Raw genomic sequence first — 13,057 nt, 5'->3', positions numbered from 1 at the left:
AGGTGGAGGAAGGAATACCTGGGCAGGTGAAATGAAGTGTGGGGGGGTGGGGGTTTGATTTGGGAATGGAATTCCATCCACCTGCAAGTCCTCTTGTGACTGTTTTGTCGATCCTGTTTCACAGAGGAGGAAACCAAGGGTCAGAGGAGTCTGGATTCTGGTCCAAGATATTTTTCTGAGATTCCAGGTACAAGGAATGAGGGTCACAACATGGTTCTCTGTCTGGCCCTGATGCTCAGAGGTTGTGTAACTGTAGGCAGCTCACTCCACTTCTGTGAGCCCTGTTTCTTCACCTGTAAAATGAGAAGAATGATTTTTAAAAAGTTCCAAACAACAGGAGTGTTTCAAAGTCTAGGATCTTGAGTTCAGTGTTTCTCTGCTTATCCTCTAGATGGGGAGGGAAGGAGTGGGGAATGCTGACCCCAGACTTCAGAGTTGGAAATCCCTAAACTCAAATGCCTCCTTTGTTACTTGCTGGCTGAGCCTCTGACTTTGTACAACAAACAAACAAACAAACACAAAGAAACAAACAAACAAAATGGGGCTATCCTGCCTTCCTCCCAAGGTGGTAAGCTAAGGCATGACAAAGGTCAGTGGTTAAAGTGCTGGGAAAATACTAAGTACAGGAGGGAACTGGGTCCTGGGAGGAGGAGATGGGGAGAATGAGGAGGATGGGAGACTCTCACATTCCCATGCCCCCTTCTGCCTGCCCCCTTTTATTATCTCTGCCCCTTCTCTTTGTAGGCAACTGGAATTATTTTGGCTGGGGTGAGCAGCAGAGTAAGTACCCAGTTTGATGTTCTGGGAGGCCATGGGAGGTGGGTGCCTTGGTGACCCTGAGGCTCCTGCTCTACCATGCAGGGAAGCAGGGAGCCTGTTACTGGCACACTGGGGCCAAAGGACTGGCAAAACCCTTCCTGTGCCCTTCTGCCTCCTGACAATTAATGTGTGTCTTGGGGTCCTGCTCTATATGGTGGGAAGTAAGCACCACCATTTGGGTGGGGGGATTCAGATGGGAGGGTGGGTATTGAGACCGGTGATCCTGTCTACAGCTGGGCACTATGATCCCTCTCCTCCTACCCCTCATGTATAACTTCATTTCCTGTCCTGCGATGCCTTCCTCATTTTGTCTCACCATTTCCCTCTTCCACAAGGAAATGTACCCTGATATCACTCAGAAGCTAATGGGTGGGGAAAGGAGAGCAGCTGAGTGGGGACCCCCCCAGGCAAATATCACTCTAAAGATTTCAGTTCCCAAAGCCCCAGCCACCTTCCTCCAGTGTGCCCCCAGGGTAGGGAGATAAATCAACCTCCCCCCAAGAAAATACCCATATTTCTCTTTAGGAATAGCTCCCACTTCCCCAAGTCGTACAACTTCCAGAGAAATCCAGTACTTATGTCTGAGCATAAATCTGTCTCCTCACTCCTCAATGAACTGAGCGCTCCTCCACCCTATTTCCATACCCTGATGGTCAAGCTAAATTCTACCCTCCCACTGGAACCAGGGAAACTGTTTATAAATCCTTTGACACAAAACAAATTGTTACAAAACAATTGAGATGTTCAAAAACAAATCAGACAGAAACCAAAGTAGATATTTGACTGACAAGTAGGCTTGGTAACAACCAGTTTGCACAAACTATACCATTGAAAACAAAAACATTTTGGTTAAAACTCAATCTGGCTAAGCCAATAATAGGGCCAAAAGCAAAGGCAATTAGGCCCCAAACAGGTCATTTTGTCAAAACAAAAATGGCAAAATGACTTAGCTAGGGCTAAGTCAGTTTTCCTTAAGAGGAAAAAAATTGGGCAACATCTCAGTGTGGTCAAGGACACATTCAGCAGAAAGAATGCCAATTTGACCAAAGACACAGATAAAAGGTAGACAAAAAATTGGCCAGAGGGGCAATTTGGTGACAGTGACATTGTTTAGAGTTTCATGTAGGATCATCCAGGTTTCAGATCCCAAAGTTCAGACCTTCTAGCATCGCCTTTTCTCAATGATAGCCAAAAGTCTAATCACTACCTGCTGGAAAAGCCATCTTGTTTTTAAAAAGCCTGGATTTTTAAAAAGTCCATTCTCACATTTGGACTGAAGAAAACCCTCCAATTTATCCTGTCCCTGTCTTCCTCACATTGTAGAACCTACCCTGGACCCTGACTGTAGGTTCAGTGTGACCACATGAGGCAGAGCATGATTTTTAGGTCCCAAGATCCTTCATTCTGGTAAAGTTTTCTCTGGTTAGCGGTCAGTGAAGACCCCTCCCCTATTTTATGCGGTGTGGTGTTTCTCTCTCTCTCTCTCCCCTCCTGACTCTCTCCTTTCACCTTCTCTCTCTTCTAGATGATGACCCCGACAGTGCAGTGGATGACCGAGACAGTGACTACCGCAGCGAAACTAGCAACAGTATCCCGCCACCCTACTACACTACATCCCAGCCCAATGCCTCAGTTCACCAGTATTCTGTCCGCCCGCCACCCCTGGGCTCCCGAGAATCCTACAGTGACTCCATGCACAGTTATGAGGAGTTCTCTGAGCCACGGGCCCTCAGGTAGTCATTGTGAGAGCCATGATATGTGCGTGTGTGTGTGTGTGTGTGTGTGTGTGTGTGTGTGTGGCTGGCTGGCTGGCTGGCTGGCTGGCTGGCTGGCTCTGTGAGTTGGGGAATTGAGAGTGCTGGGGATGCAGGTAATTGGATCAAAAAAGCAGCATCCATGCTTTCTTGTAGGCAATGGAGCCCTTCCTTTGCCGAAATCTTGCAAGAAAACAAACCTAATTCAAAAGAGATATGCATTGGCTGAAGAAAGAGAAGGGAATCAGGAAGACCCTGAAATATAGTACCCCTTGGCACTCCCTTTAAAAGTGAATGGCCGCTGTGTACTTGCTAGCTGGGCAGGGCAGGCAGGGGAAGGACGAGTAGAGGAAGAGATAAGCATTAATGGAGAACGCTGCCTTGAGATGTTGGAAGCAGCTGGCCTGTGGGCTGGGAGTGGTCTCTCTCAGCCCCCCCCCCCCCACCCGGTGGTCTCCTGACTAGCAGGCATGAACACAGTGACTGGGGAACCGTGCCGTAGATGGGGGTGGGGATGCCTGCAAGTGCTATGGCGTGACTGTTGGGCAAACAAATAACCTAAATAATAGTATGAACAGGTAACTACGTGCCCACTGCTAAGCCAGCACCTTGACTTCATCATCTCATTTAATTCTCTGAGTGGAAACATTACTGACCTCATTTGACTGGTGGAGAATAAAGGCACAAAGTGGTTCGGTCATTTGCTGAGGACACAGATAGTAAATAATCATAAGAACTAGTGTTTATGGTGAACCGACTGGGAGCCAAGAAGTGACTTGGCATGATTTTTGATCATGGATCTTTTTCCAAAATATCTGTTCTCCAAAGAGAACATTTCCTCCATTCAGGAGTGGGTAAGAAGGAAATTTTCAATTTCCTACACACCCTTCATCTTAAACCTTAACTTCTATTAAAATAATATGTCCCCAAAAATCTTTGTTTAAGATATTAGACACAGTGTTCTCTCTCACACACACACACAACCCAGGGCTTCCAATTATTCCAGTAATTGGAATAGTTAATCTATTCTTGGGTGCAGGCCTAGGGTGGGGTGAGTGAGGTATACTTGAAGTTGCCTCAAGTGTGAAACTTAAGGTGGTGACAAAAACCTCAGTCATTAAGATACATAATACTTCAGTGTAATATTTTTAAAAATCAAAACAAATGCAAAAAAAGTCCATGGAAAAATTATTAAAATGAACCCTTTATAAAAGTAAATTTTGTTGTACATATGTTATACTTCAGTGAAATTTCTAAAAATCCATAATAAACAAAATATCGAATTTTAAGTAAAGAAAGGATCTGACTTTGCACTTGTAGGTCTTGGCTTTGCCCACCTCAACCTGATCCCTGTCCTGCTGTACCTAGTCTACATGTGGGAAAAACGACGATGGTTCATTGAGCACTTATTACATACTGTTATAGGGCAGCCCCGATACAAAACGGGGTGCCTGACTGTGGGTCCTCTCCCGCGCGCTTGAAAGGACTTATCAATGCTCTACTGCAGGCACACGCGAAAGGTTAATAAAGGTTTATTCACAAGGGAAGAGGAAATCAGGGAGAAAAGTGGGAGACAAAGTTTTAAATGCGTCCTACCCGATCTGCCTCTGCCGATCAGGAATCCCAAATGGCACTCTGACCTCTGCCGATCAGGAATCCCAAATGGCACTCTGAGAGCTGGCCGCGAGCCAGGAGCCATGAAGCCAGGAGGCGAGAGACAGAGCGAGAGCCCCCAAGGCCCATGTGTTTGGTTTTTTATACCAACCCTGGCTACTTAACTCCACCCTCAGGTCCCAGCCACCTTCCCTTTGGTGATGATGGGATTTGTCTTTCCCAATGCCTTAATGGCTTTAGTCTGGAGTGGGGGTGAAGTCCACAAAGCCTGTATGGGATTAGCTCAGGACATCCTTTCCCCCTAACAATACTAGGCACTCTAACAGAGTCTCAACTGATTAGAATATGGGAATAATAATTCACGTATTCTTTATACCAATCTTATGAGTGAGGATTCACCTCCTCATCTCCTCAAGCTTTGTAGATAAGGAAAGTGAGGTACAGAGAGTTAAGGGACTTTCCCAAGCTCCCATCTGTCACTGGTAAGTGGCTGAGCCAGGATTTTTTTTTTTTTTTAGATTTATTTATTTATTTATACAAGCACTGGGTACAGTCAGAAGCGCGGGAGGGTGAGAGAATTCACCAGAGCCAGAGCGGGGAGCAGAACAGACAGACTGATGAAATACACTGCTGAGGGGAGCAGCAGACGCAGCAGGAGAGGTCTGTGCGCCATGTGGGACCCTTGCCGGCCGCCGGCCCAGGGATCGAACCGGCACTGCAGAGGCTGCGGGCAGCTTCGCAGCCCAGCGCTCAACCACTGCGCCACCAGGGAGGCCCTGAGCCTGTCAGGCAGGCTTCTGAGTCCATAGCCACCACACCACACTGCCTCAGAGCCCTGAAAATACTGTCTAGGAACCTGCAAAGTCGGCTTCCGAAGGAGTAAGAGCTGCATAGAAGTGACAGCCCCTCCCCCATGGCACAACATGATCCTGGCCAAAGGGCTCTTTAGCTCTTTGCATTCCTGGTTGTCTCACACTGAAAAATTCAGGGCCACACCCAGTGGCCACACCCTGCAGGCTCCTGAACTTCTGGCCTTCTCTGACCCTTGATAAAGAGGTTAGGTGGGCAAACAAACGTTGACACTGTGGCCCAGGTGAGGAGAAACCCTCAGTATCACTGTCTGTGTTGTGCAGTAAGAAAGCATCTCTTGTCTATCACTGTGTAGGCAAGGTAGACTGAACTTTCAGGGCCACACTATCCAACAGGATAGTTGCATGTGGCCTTTTTAAGTTAAATTTCAATTAACTAAAATTAATGAGGTAAAACTTCACTCCTTACCCTTTCAAATGCTCAGGTGTTGTGTGCATGGAGCTGGTGGCTGCTGTGTGGGATGGTGCTGGTAAAAATGTTTCCATCTTTGTCAAAAGTTCAATGGGACAGTGCTATAGAGAATTTGGAAACGTAATTTGAAGAAAATCTTCTTGAGCTTCCTATTCTATCTTCAGTATCAGCCAATACAATTTATTTTTGCGGATATTTGAAAAACTTTTATTTTGAATTTTCCTCTATTTCATACAGACAGTCACCTGTCCCTTAATGACAGGGACACATTCTGAGAAATGTGTTGTTAGGCGATCTTGTATCCATGTGAACATCAGAGAGTGTCATTACACAAACCTAGACAGGGCAGCCCAGTATCCAATGAGGCTTAAGGGTACAGCTTAGTGAGCTGCTCCCTGCTGACCAGAACGTGGTTAAGTGATACTTGACTGAACCATAGAAAATTTGTATGATTTATAGGTGAAATGTTTTGGAAGGAACTTTTTGAAAAGGTTGAACATCTAGTCTATCATCTTTATCTTTTAGGTTGTAAGGAAATGAAATGACATAGTCAAGGTAAATCATTGCATGACAGAGGTGGGAGTAGAATCAATTTCATTTGGAAATCCCCTGGTGTTCCTCACTTAAATCCTTTGTGTTCGAGCCATTCTATGTGCTGAAAGCAAAGAACCAGCTCTCTTTTTCTTTGTGTGTGTGACTGCCTTATTGAAAACATCTTCAGAAACATTCTTCTCTCCTTAATAGCTTGCCTACCATTTTTTCAAGTTCTACAGTTTTTAAAGCATGGTATATTTATGCACGCATGCTGGATTAGACTTAAGTGATGATGGGAACAAAACTTCAGCTTGTTGGAGACAGCTGAAAGGGGAGTAAGATATTAAATATTAATAAAATGTTGACTCTTATAAAAAGGAAGAGGCTATGATGTTATGGTCTCTCCCACTCTTGGAGAAAAAGAGCAGGAAAGGGACAACAGGGTTTTGGGGAAGTGTGTTTGCTCAGGAATGTCTTTCTTAGAGGGACTGCTCGATTCTCTGAAACTTTCCTCCCGCATGAGGCAGCGCTGTGCTCCCACCATCTCTATGAGTGTCTTAGAGACCAGGAGGCACAGGGTGGCTGGTGACCATCTTACAGATCAGGAAATTGAGGCTCCCAGGGCAGGAGGGAGCTGCCTATTTCAGTGTTTAACATCCACCAAACAAGTGACTGATCAGGCTCCCGTCCTGTGTGCATGGCACTTCTCATTTTTCTCTGGCTTTAAGTGTGTTGTCTGTTCCTGTGGGAGTCTATTATGAGCATTTCTGAGAGAGCATGGGGAGGATCCCCTCCCTCATGCCAGGGACAGTTATGTAGGGGTGAGGGCAGAACTTCCAGAAGACAGAGGGGATGCAGAGGCCGAGAGTGGCATGAACGACTCTAGCTGGCCTTATTGAAAGCTGCTGCCAGGGGCTAGGTGATACTGGGCCCCATGAGATAAAGCCAGACTCACATTCCATGGCAAAGGACAGGGCTTAGCTGGAGGAGGGAATGCCTGGACATCCTGGTGCTAGAAAGGGCTTTCTAGAGAAGGATGCCTGGGAGCTGACCATTGAAGGATAAATGAAGTATCTGAGGAGGAAGATTTCAAACAGAGGAAATAGTTCAGCTAAAGGCTGGGGAAGTGCATGAGTCCAGATCCTGCAGGAAGGCCATTGGGTGGCCAGCTCCAGGACTTGGGAGCCAGGGAAGCATTTAAGCATTTGAGGGGGAGGAGGGATTAGAGATATATGCTATATGAAGACCTCAAATGTCAGTGCCTAGTATGTAGAGGTGTGGGGGGGAGTCTTGGTGGCCACCAGTTCCCACCCCTCAGGTTGAGAAGATGAAGCAAAGCAAAGACTGGGAAAGTTCACCTGGTCCCCACGGTCATAAGGTGGGACATGCCCGGGCCTATGCTGGGACCCTATTCTAGGCTACCCCCATCTCACTGGGGACCCCACAATGTCCTGGGATGGACTTTCAAGGGAGGTATTCACTAGGAGTAGCTTGGAGTTCTTTATAGCCAAGTACTACCTGCTGACGCCCCCATTCTGCTCCACTGTCTACAAGGACAAGCACTAAAAACAACCAACAAATAAAGTATCTGGCAAAGATAGATGCTTGAGCCAACTCCTATAACATCCCAAGGGCCACTAAGGAATGGGTTCCTGGTAACTAAGAGGAATTGTTTAAGACAAGGAATGCTGTTGTTGAGTGACTGAATGATTAAAAGTACACAGAGTGGTGGTGTATGTGTCATGCTACCTGCCCTGGGGCAGAGACAGATTTCTTCTGGTCATGTCATGTGATCCAAGGTGCTTATAACGAGTATATGGGGTGGGGGAGCTTCTCCAGATAAAGCAGGTGGAAGAAGGATGTTCTGTGCAAAGGCCTGGAGGTAGGAAGAGGTTTAAGGTGCTAGAAGAAGAGTGAGCAGGTTGGGGTAGCTGGGGTGTAGGGGAAAGGAAGAAGGAGGGAGATGAATGTGAGGAGCTTGGGGGGTGCAGAGCATGGCATGGGTTTTATTTAAGGGTGCTAGGGACCCGTGGTAGGATTTGGAGCAGGAAGATAAGTTATTGAGTTAATGATTCAAAGAAGCCTCTCTGTGGCTTCCATGAGGAACAGGTACCATCAGGGATGGCAGTGAATATACGGGAAGCAACTGATAGAAGTGGCAGAGCCTGGGCCAGGTGGGGCTTGGGGTACAGAGATGTGGATGCATTTGAATATATTTCTGAGGTGGTGCAAGGGAACCCACTGTAGTAAAAGGAGGCCACACCCAGGAGCAGAGGCAGGGAGGCCCTGGGCCCCGCTGATGGGGGCTTGGCAGTGGGAGAACCAGGTTGAAGAGCCAGGTGCAGCCACTTTCAATTTCTGGGACTCTGGAGCTGTGGCAGGGACACTGATTGGGGTCTTCAGCACGTGGGCAGAGCACTTGCAGCTTGCACAGTGGGTGGGCAGGAATGACGCACAGTAAGTTAGCAATCTCTTGTCACTGATCTGGTATAATACCTGCCCCCCTTGCAACTAATCCCCACCATAAATGCCACAAGAGTAGGGGCCTTTGTATCTTTTGCTCATGACTGTTCCCCTGGTGCTCAGTAGGTGTTTGACGCTGACTGAATGACTGGGTTGGGTGGCAGCTCCGTGCCCCAGCCCTGACACCAGCCTATCCCTGTAGCCCCACAGGCAGCAGTCGCTATGCCTCCTCCGGTGAGCTGAGCCAGGGCAGCTCACAGCTAAGCGAGGACTTCGATCCAGATGAGCAGAGCCTACAGGGCTCTGAGCTGGAGGATGAAAGAGACCGAGACTCCTACCACTCGTGCCACAGCTCGGTCAGCTACCACAAGGACTCGCCACGCTGGGACCAGGATGAGGAGGAGTTGGATGAGGAGCTGGATGAGGAACTGGATGAGGATCTGGAGGACTACCTGGAGGAGGAGGAGGAGGAGCTGCCTGAGGAGGAGGAGGAGCTGGAGGAAGAGGAGGAAGTGCCAGAAGACATTGATGACTATGTCAAGGAGACGACCGTCACCGAGCCCAAGGACTTCAAGCGCATCAGCCTCCTGCCAGAGAAGGGGGCCAAAGCCCCAGTTGCACCTGCGGAGGCCCCTGATATAGCCAAGGAGGCCCCAGAACCACCTGCGCCAGAGGAGGTTCCCGCCGTTAAGGGGGTACCTGAGTCTGAGCCCCCCGAGGATGAGGAGAGGTAATGGGAGGAGGCAGAGGCACCGTCACAGGCCATGGGATCAAAGGGCCATTGATGGGTTCAGTGTCACCCTGGGGGTGGGGGAGGAAGTCACAGGTCTTGGGGTTTATTGAAAGAATCTGAAGTGGTGGGCTGGGCCCGGGAGGTCAGTGGTGTTCAGTGGGTGAGAGGGGGTCAAACAAAGTCATAAAGCTGTCTTATGGTTTCTAAGGAGCCAGAGAATTTGGCATGGTTGGGAGGTCACGAGTGCATTGGTGGGACCCTGAACAAATAGGAATGCCAAGGGCCAAAGGGATCCCCTAGCAAGGGAGAGCCAGGGCACCCACAAGTGTTAGTGACATGATGGGGGGAGGGGCACTGAGGCCTGTCAGAGGGGCATACGGGAGTCATGATGTCTCTGAAGGGCCAAGTGGTCCAGAGAGACAGCCCGGCATCGTTCGGAGGGCGGGGGTAAAATGAGAACTAGCCCTAGAACCTCAAGAACCCACTTGCTTCGCTTTAGGCGGAGAGAAAATGAGGAAGGCCAGGAGGGTCAGGACTCCATGTCCAGGGCCAAATCCAACTGGCTTCGAGCTTTCAACAAAGTGCGGCTGCAGCTGCAAGAGGTGAGTGAGAGCATTGGCTGGCGCGCAGCCAGCCTGCCTCCCAGTGCCTCCCCAACCTTCTGCCTTCAGTCTGACCTCCCCTTCTCCTCCCAAGACCCACTTTCCCTGCCCCGCCCACACCAGCAGATGCCCCACCAATAGGCAGCTGGGCCACACCCACTTCCACACCCCACCTGGTCTTTCTGGGGGTCCTACCCACATTAACTTGACTTAGCCTTACCTGCCTTACTTAGACTTACCTCCGACTCATGCCTGACCCCACCCAAACCTTGACCCTACCCATCCCCAGAAGGGCCCTCCCAGGCCCCACCCAGGCCTGAGTGTCCTTCCTGACAGCCAACTGACCCCATCATAGCTCAGCCCAGTCTCCCCCATGCCAGCCTGAGATTGATTTCTAAGTGGGGAAAGAAGAAAAGCAAGTTAGAACCTGGAGCTAGGTCATGGCTATAGCCATGTCAGGGGTCAAATTCATAGATAGAGATGGAGGTTTGGGATTGAGGGTAAGTTTAGGACAGTAGTCGGAGTTCAGGGTTAGAGTTGGTGTTGATGTGCTTGACACATTGAGTGTCAGTGTCAAGTGAGGGGAAAGGCCTGAGGTCAAGTCAGCCTGAGAAAAGAAATTAGGAAAGAGAGTTACCATTAGGGTGACTGTTCAGATGGGCAGCAGGACTGAGACCATTCATGTGCTCCTGCAGCCATTCCACCCACTCTGGGCAGTGGACACCTGTGTTATTATCCAGGGTGACCTCCCAAACTGAGTGAGTCTGGCAGGACTCACTGACAAACAACCAGATCCTAAACAAACAACCAGAATCTTAGACCATAAAATATCAGAGCCACAGAAATTTCAAGTCAAATTCTCATTGGTTTTAAAATGGAATTTATTTTGCACTAAGCAATATATTGCTTAGGACTCACTGACAAACAACCAGATCCTAAACAAACAACCAGAATCTTAGACCATAAAATATCAGAGCCACAGAAATTTCAAGTCAAATTCTCATTGGTTTTAAAATGGAATTTATTTTGCACTAAGCAATATATTCACATGACTCTAAATTCAAAAGGTTGAAAAGAATCCGTAAACATAAACATAGAAACATTGGTCCTCACTTAGTGTCATCAACAGGCTTTTAGAAACTATGGCTTTATGCAAAACTGGGCCCTTAAATAGTTTCATTTTGTTTAACTTTACCTGGTATTATTTTTTTCTCATAAATGTTGTAACAGATGATGTTGAACTGAGCAGCCTTATTTGAAGACCTACTATTGCAGTTAAAATTCCATTGAGTAACTTTCAATAAGTCAAAAAAATTAAATTTTAAAAAACAACAGCTACCCTTGTGATAAAAGTAGTGATATGACAAGAAAAATAAACATGGGTGAACCCTTTGGGTTTCATATAAGGGTCATACAACTAAATCAAAACAATCAAGAAAAAAAATCCCTGGAGGAGGTAACACTTAAGGAAAAGTGATATCCAAAATACTTGGACAATTTTTCACAAGACAGTGTTCCATTCTCCCCATGCCCACCTCCTACTATGCTACCTTTCAGTTGCAAGGGAAGTGGGAGTTGTCAACTCTGGATTCACATTGAGACCTGAGTGATCAATGGGGGCTTGTCTGCTGCAGAAGATGGGAGGGCAGGCAGGTGGCACAGCTCAGGCAAAGGCCCTGGGGTATGAGAGCAGAATAGCAGGTGAGACTGGGAGAGTTTAGAGAATCCCATTTTTAGAGACCATGAGCTCTTGCTGGAGATGATACTAATGAATCCTCAGAGGAAATGATAAAGGCCGTCTGATGTTTGTAGCAGAGTATCTCCTCACTTCCCACTTTACAGATGGATAAACTGAGCTTCAGAGAAAGTCAGTGAGCTCCCTAAGGACATACAGTGAGGGCTCCAGGCCCTCAGACTCCAAGCCCAAGGGAGAGACAGAAATAAGAGTGGAGACTGCCTTGCTCTGAAGAGGGGCAGCCATGCTGATTATATCTGTCTGTTTTGTCCCACAGGCCCGGGGAGAAGGAGAGATGTCCAAATCCTTGTGGTTCAAAGGCGGGTGAGTAATGGAGTCTCAGAGGTGGGAGGGAGTTTTGAACCTAGAGCTAGAGGCTGATTTTTCACTAAGAATCTCAGCCCAGTGAGGACAGGGGGAAGTTCCAGTTAAACAGGCCCCAGAATGGACCTCCCTGGTGGTGAAGGGGTTAAAGTCTCAGTGCTATCAAGCTATTGCCAGCCACTGTGGCATGAGTTTGATTCCTGGCCAGGGTCCTAACCCACATGGCACAGCAGACCTCTCCTGTCTCGCCCATTACTTTCCTCAGCAGTGTATTTCATTAGATCTGCCAGTTCTACCCCTACTCTGTCTCTGGTGAATCCTCTCACCCCTCTGGCCTACACCCCAGTTCTTGTGTGCATAAATAAAATAAAAATAAATCTTAAAAAAAAATAAACAGGCCCCAGATTGAACCAGTTGAAATAATGTAGCCACTATCATAAGTATAATTAACATAGAAACATGTTGAATCCTCACAACAAATCCATGGTGGTAGTGGTGGGGAGCTACTTCCATTTAATAGAGGGGAAAACTGAGTCCAGGGAGATTTGCATAATTCAGTACCACTTCCCCCTAGATAAAATGTAAGGTAAAGGCAAAACCTATTTCCCACACCATGCAACTGTGATGCTAGAGTAAATTTTTTGCTTCGATTTTTGCTTTTAAGTTTCTCAGATCTTTGCTATGGTTGCTGACTCTTTCATAATGAGTTGTCTGGGCTTTCATGGAGCATTCTGCCTGGTCTAACTTCTCAAGTTACTGACTTTTGGCAGTGTTTTTTGGTGGGTTTTTTTTTTTTTTTTTTCAGCATTTGGATGGTGAGATTAGAGAATGCGAAAAAATATTTTAAAATTACACGAATGTTTTAAAATAGCAGGAGGAGAGACAGGAACTGGGAGCAGGTGTCCTGGGAGGGGAGCCCTGGAAGCAGGAACTGAGATGGGGTTCTGGCATGTGATTTAGGGAGGAAGTGCTCTCAGGGAAAACCTGTGAAGCAGGCGGAACCAGACTGGGGGAGCAGCCTGCAGAGATATTCAGGAGTCACCAAGACTCTGCCTGCTCCTGCAGGGAACACGGGAGCTTGGGCTTGTCCAGAGTCACTGACTGCCTGGCATCTCTCTTACTAGCCAGCAGGAAACTTCTGGAGAAAAGCCACACCTGAAGATTCTCTGTGATGCCTGCACCTCTCTGTAAAGTGAAT

At 47.6% G+C, this 13,057-nt stretch overlaps 1 protein-coding gene across 1 annotated transcript in view; it reads left to right on the top strand.

The window, feature by feature from the left end:
• UNC13A (unc-13 homolog A) overlaps window positions 1–13,057 on the top strand; it is a gene marked incomplete at both ends in the record, with an annotated part of 58,401 nt that overhangs the window by 9,106 nt on the left and 36,238 nt on the right. Inside the window, 5 exons of the mRNA XM_084250028.1 lie at window positions 745–780; window positions 2,345–2,552; window positions 8,668–9,195; window positions 9,698–9,800; window positions 11,813–11,859. Coding sequence (XP_084106154.1) covers window positions 745–780; window positions 2,345–2,552; window positions 8,668–9,195; window positions 9,698–9,800; window positions 11,813–11,859 — 922 coding nt within the window. The remainder of the gene's footprint in view (window positions 1–744; window positions 781–2,344; window positions 2,553–8,667; window positions 9,196–9,697; window positions 9,801–11,812; window positions 11,860–13,057) is intronic.

This window comes from Talpa europaea, assembly GCF_964194135.1.
Source record: "Talpa europaea genome assembly, chromosome: 12".
NCBI lineage: Eukaryota > Metazoa > Chordata > Mammalia > Eulipotyphla > Talpidae > Talpa > Talpa europaea.
The sequence above is the reverse complement of the archived record's forward strand: the minus strand, read 5'-3'. Positions and strand labels throughout refer to the sequence as shown.